Source organism: Arvicanthis niloticus, chromosome 2 (genome assembly GCF_011762505.2).
Source record: "Arvicanthis niloticus isolate mArvNil1 chromosome 2, mArvNil1.pat.X, whole genome shotgun sequence".
Classification (NCBI taxonomy): domain Eukaryota; kingdom Metazoa; phylum Chordata; class Mammalia; order Rodentia; family Muridae; genus Arvicanthis; species Arvicanthis niloticus.
Window position 1 is genome coordinate 62124350 of NC_047659.1, and position 6000 is coordinate 62130349.

At 31.4% G+C, this 6000-nt stretch overlaps 1 protein-coding gene across 1 annotated transcript; it reads right to left on the bottom strand.

The window, feature by feature from the left end:
• Nucleotides 1-1410: 1410 nt before the first annotated feature.
• On the bottom strand, nucleotides 1411-6000 carry LOC117704122 (olfactory receptor 5D18-like). The gene is made up of 2 exons (XM_076928270.1): nucleotides 5886-6000; nucleotides 1411-3710 (listed from the first exon to the last, which is right to left on the bottom strand). Exon 2 carries the CDS (start codon nucleotides 3678-3680, stop codon nucleotides 2724-2726), a length of 957 nt encoding a protein of 318 aa, XP_076784385.1. The 5' UTR covers nucleotides 3681-3710; nucleotides 5886-6000; the 3' UTR covers nucleotides 1411-2723.

Sequence of the window (6000 nt, forward strand, 5' to 3'; positions counted from 1 at the left end):
AATTTTGATTCATTGTTTACTATATTCCAGTGTAAACTTGTATATTCACATATATTGGCAATTTAACTTTCTTTGCTTTTTTTAAAATAATTCTTGGATTTTCTCCAAAATGTACATTAAATTTATTATCCTGTCTTCTTGGTGTCTCTTCTTTGACTGGGGAAATATCATAGGCTATGTTTATGTTTCATTATTAATGTGTGTAGTGATCATAAAAAGATATAGATTTTGTTATGTTATTTATTCATAATATGTTTTATTTACTGATATTATTCCATTAATCTTATTTTGTATACAATGGTCTAGATACTGTGGTGGCCTTCTTTTCTGTAAAAACCCTTCTTCTACTTTTACATAGTATGTATTCTATAATCTTCATTTGATTCTTATCCTGCCTGCTTAAGATTGTTTTATTGTATCATATTACCCCGTTATCCATTCATGAAAAACAAACAAATATATTCAAATTATAAATATTTGAATCTGGAACTTACGTATGAGAGAAAACATCTAATATTTGTATTTAAGACTTATTAATATAAAATTCAGTTTTATTCACCTTCTTACAAAGAATATAATTGTATTCTTTACAGTGAATAAAATTTCATTCTTCATATATGCCATGTGACAGGTATGTATTCATCTGTTAGTGAATTCTTATTCTTGCTGTTTAGAGCAGTGTATCAATAAACATGCATGTGCATGTAGATCTGCTGTAGGATAGAGTTTGTTGAGTATCTGACTAGATATGGAGGGAAGTTGGGAGCAATAGAAGGAGGGGAAATTGTGTTTAGAATGTATTATACAAGAGAAGAAACTGTTTTCAATTTTAAAAAATGTGAGTTGAAGTTTGGCAGTTAAGAATACTAAGAGATGTTTTCTATTTTCACTATTTATTATTTTCTGTTCTGATTGTATTATTGTTTGTTTATTATTCTTCCTTTCTACTATTTTTTGAGTTACTAGATTATTAATTTAATTGAGAGGTGAGATAAGATGTTGATATCCAATGCTTGAAGTGAATTCATAATGGAGAGCAGGCTGGCCACAAACATATTCTGATTATCCTAATATCCTCATAGCAAATAAGAACATAGAACTATTATATCTGTAAGACCATGGAAAATTATATATTAGTATAAAAATAACATTGTGAAACTTATCTCTTTGAATGTTCATTGAATTATTAGAAAAAGTAAGACCCATTGATAGATTTTTATTTTTTATAAAATGTGATCATCTTTACCCCAAGCAAGCATCATAATAAATCTAAATTGATTTGTTTCTTCTTGTGAAGGATAGTAAAGATGTATTCATTGTGTATTCATATATTCTTGTGAAAGAATAGTAAACATGTATTCTTCTAAGAGAAGGCACTAATAACAGACAAAAATAAGAACCCCATCCAAGTCAAGCTTACTGAATTTATTGACATTACTTAGAGGACCAAGGTTAAGGAATAAACTGGAAGACAGCCATGTCACTGAAAAGCTTTGTTCATGAGAGAGTATCACTAGAATATTTCCAGATAAGAGGGATTCAGATAGGTGATCACCACTGTGTCTAAAACAGACTCTACTTTGACTATAAACCTAAAATTCCTAGGGTTATCAACACAAAAGAGGAATGAAATGGTACCATGAAAGATGGAATTTGTGATATCCACATAAATTGAAGCAGTCCTGAATTGGGCAGTCAGGAAGTCCTTTCTCCCAAGCAATCATTGTTGCTTGTACAACCTTTGGAAGGAGGTTATCTTTTGATTCCTGTTTTCTGTGTCTTGCATCAGTATTAGTATAAAATAAAAGGTAGACAGGACTACAGAATCCATGAATGGAGCTGTCAGATTTTCTTTTAATCCAAGATACAAGTTTCAGATTTTGGTTGAATCCATCATAGGCTCTCTCACTGTCTTACTTGATATTCATTAAAAATAATAAGCATACGTTATTTAAGTGACTGTTATTGCCAAGCACATAGATATGTAATTACACATTAATAAGATCATACTTGCTCTCAAATATTTTCAGGATTACTGACACAATATTAATATTCTTATATGCCTGAATATATATATATATATTTACAAAAGAAATATGTATTTTGTAAATATATACATATATTTAAAAAAGAAATTTATAATTATATATATTTTGTGAAAGTTTCCTCCTATTATCCTTTAATCAATTACAATATTCCTTTCTTCCAAATCTTTACAGAATTTATTTCTGTATTATTCAATCATCAGATTCATCCTTGCCAAACTATTGTATATCTGCATCTTTGAAGGCAAGCACTAGTTCTCATATTACAATAATTTCTATTTTATGTGAGAATGAAAACCTTCTAATGTTTCAAAAGATGTTTTGTGTCTTGAGTATTTGATAAGAATAGAAGATAGAATAATATTTTTTGATTATACAAGTATTTTCAGATGACAATTATAAGAAAAAGTAAATTTAATATTGTATTTTAAAATATATGACCAAATTTGGAAAGAAATGCTAAAATAAAAGAACTCATTGCTCCTTTTTAGAAGCTGAAAAGAACTAAGTTTTGTTTTTCTAAACTAAACCCCAAATTTATCCATGCATAATATTAACTCTATTAATTGTAAAAGTATGTTTAAGATCATACATGGAGACAGTTTATATATTCATGAAAGATCTTAAAATAATATAATATCCAATAAGAAATTACTTGACTAAAAATTTCTGACAATTTTAATTGTGTCTATCACTCTTAACACAAGAGCTCATGGTAATTACTTTTTTAATTGTGTCTTGGACATCCTTATTTCTCAGACTATAGATTAGGGGGTTAAGCATGGGGATCACCACTGTGTAAAACACAGAACCCACTTTGACTGTGAGCCTGGAATTTTTAGAGTTGGGCACACAAAAAAGAAATAAAATGGTACCATGGAAGATAGTGATGGCTGCCAGGTGGGATGCACAGGTGGAGAAAGCCTTGCGGCGCCCACTGGCTGAATGTATCTTAAGGACAGTGACAACAATGAACAGGTAAGACAGCAGGATAAGGAATAATGTGCTGATAGCATTAAATGTGGCAAAAACAAACAGCAGTAATTGGCTGATGCGAGTATCAGAGGAAGAAAGAGCTAATAGTGAAGAGAATTCACAGAAGAAGTGATCGATTCTATTGACACTATGAAAGGATAATTGTATAGTAGAACATGTCAGTGTCAAGGAACATGTGAACCCCCATGCATAGGAGCCCACCACCAGTGTGACACAAAGTTTCTGTGACATGACTACAGTGTACAGCAGAGGGTTACAAATGGCCACAAATCGGTCATAGGCCATAACCACTAATAGAAAAGCTTCAGTAACTACAAAGACACAAAATAAAAAATACTGTACTAGACAGTCAATAAATGAAATGGTTTTGTCTTTTGAAATAAGGTTGACCAGCATCTTTGGAGCAATGATAGAAGAGTAGCAGAAATCCACAAAGGAGAGGTGGCTGAGGAAGAAGTACATAGGAGTGTGCAGTTTGGGGTTAATTCTGATCATGAGGATCATGCCAATATTCCCTACCACAGTGATGTAGTAGATGATGAGAAACACCAAGAAGAGAGGGACTTTCATTTCAGGGTAATCTGAGAAGCCCAAGAGGGTGAATATTATCCCACTATTGTTTCTTCCAGACAGCAACATTATGTGCCTGTAACAGTATGAAGATTAGCCCTGAAATTGAGAAAAATAATAGAAATAGGTTAATTAGGAAACACTTTTTTGCCTATGAACCCTATAGGAAAGGTAAAGTGTATATCATCTGTGTACTTCATTCCTTAGACAGACTATAGGCAATTTTCAAGAAGGATTATGGTACAAACTAATAAAATCCCCATACTGTAGTTTCTTCTTAAAATACATTGGATTAAACTGCAAATCCTTCCTTTTTTTATTCCTGATTATACAATAATAAGATTGTATTATACTTATTTTAAATTAGTTAATTTTTAATATAATTCTATAAGTTCCAAAATGATAGGACTAATGTTCATATAATCACTGATTATCTTAAATTGGCATTCAGTATTACAAACTGGAAATTTATAAATTATAGTTCTGTCATATCTTTACATATTCTTAACATTTTGTGTGGTGCTTCTTTGGTTATATCTTGTGTCACTTTATTCTTTACTCTGCTATAGTAAAGTTTAAAATTAGATGAATGCTAATCACTTTTTTCTATTACTATGCTCTTTACTTCAGACAGTTCTAATTATTAATAATCCCACATGGAATGATAAAAATAAAGCAAATTTTTTACTTCTTTGTAGTAATATTTTACTTGTTTATAGTAATTGATAAGATTCAAGGCAGAAAAATTTGACTTTCTCACTAGCATTCATATAGAGACCATCTACATATGTATATCTACATCTCTGATCCTCATATACTTAGCTATATATACACTTCTATGTCTTAGAATAGTGTCCTAGGCACAGATAATGACATACTTCATGTTTAATGATAATCTTGTTGAGTATTAGAAACTACTCTTGTGGAAAAATAGAGCATTTTCAACAGGAAATGGATATGGTCATACATATACACCATTGCCAAGAACAAGCACAGGAAAATGGAAGGCAAGGGGATAGTCTCTTCTAAGAAAAAGTCTCTCATGAAGACTGACAGAAATTTCACATTTTTAAGCCAGTCTATCTGTGTTCTTGTCTTTTCAAACATTTCTCTGTCTTTCTATTCTCCCTTCAAAATAGTTAATATAGCCATCCTGTCCCTCAAATATTTGAGAATGAGAGAAATGAAAAACAAACAACAAACAAATATTGCTTTATACAGGGAGTTTCCGAAAACTAGCTTAGTAAGTGACAAAAATAACACAAAATTTCTTAATTATATTATTTCCTTAAAGGTCAAACCTCAGATTCAGCTTTATCCAGAATATGTACCACTTTGTTTTCTGGTAATATTCCTATAATTACATAGACCATGATATAATTTCAGATAACCCATTGGCAAAGATGTTAAAATATATATAAAAGTAAGTCACACATTTGTTCTTTCTGCTGTTATCCTCATGAATTTGAATTGATACAACCTATTATTAAGTTAAGGATTCTAGCTGTCATATGCATTTCTTCACAGTGTGATTCATTTTACACAACATTTCAACTTATGTAATCCTGCACTGCAGAAAATGTAGTGCTTCAGCAGCATATTACAGTTATTATATTGCTATCAATGTATCAAGATAATATCAAGATTACTGATATTAATCTTTCTAATAATCTTTCCTCATGTAGGTTACTTGTTTCTTCCTCCCAGAGTTCATAATTCCAATGGAAATTAATCCTTAACTCATAATTCTTATGGAAATTGGTACTTTTGATATTTTTCTCTAGCATAGACTATTCTACCTCTGTTTTTTTAATTAACATAAGCAAACAGCTATTTCCTATGAAATTTTCCATTCCACTTTATTTGTGTGGCCCTTCCTCCTGTCTTCTTCTCAGTACCCTGTATGTTCTGATTGAACTATTCTATGCCCAGTGTTCCTCTTCACTTTCAAACCACAAGTGTTTTACTATATTCACTCACTTTCCTTAAAATCTGCTTTTCCTCTCTCATGATTTCTCAAAATTAAAATATATGTTTTATATTCTCTGTGATTTTTCCCATATAGAGAAGCTAGACACACATTTTTTAGGTTTTCCCTTCTGTTCTAGCCTCATAGCCCATCTGGCCCTCTTTACCCGAGTGCTGAAAAGCCTGGCTGAGCCCCTAACAAAAGTTCTGCAGAAAGACAGAAATTCTTTTCTTTATTATTCACAAAACCTACACCAAACCTGGGTAGTAACAAGGGCTGGGTTCTCCCCTTCAAAAATGACTTACTGGTTGTAAAGAAAGGAAGAGAGAGAGCGAGAGCGAGAGAGAGAGAGAGAGAGAGAGAGAGAGAGAGAGAGAGAGAGAGAGAGAATATCTTTCTTTTGAGTCTTAAACCTTATTG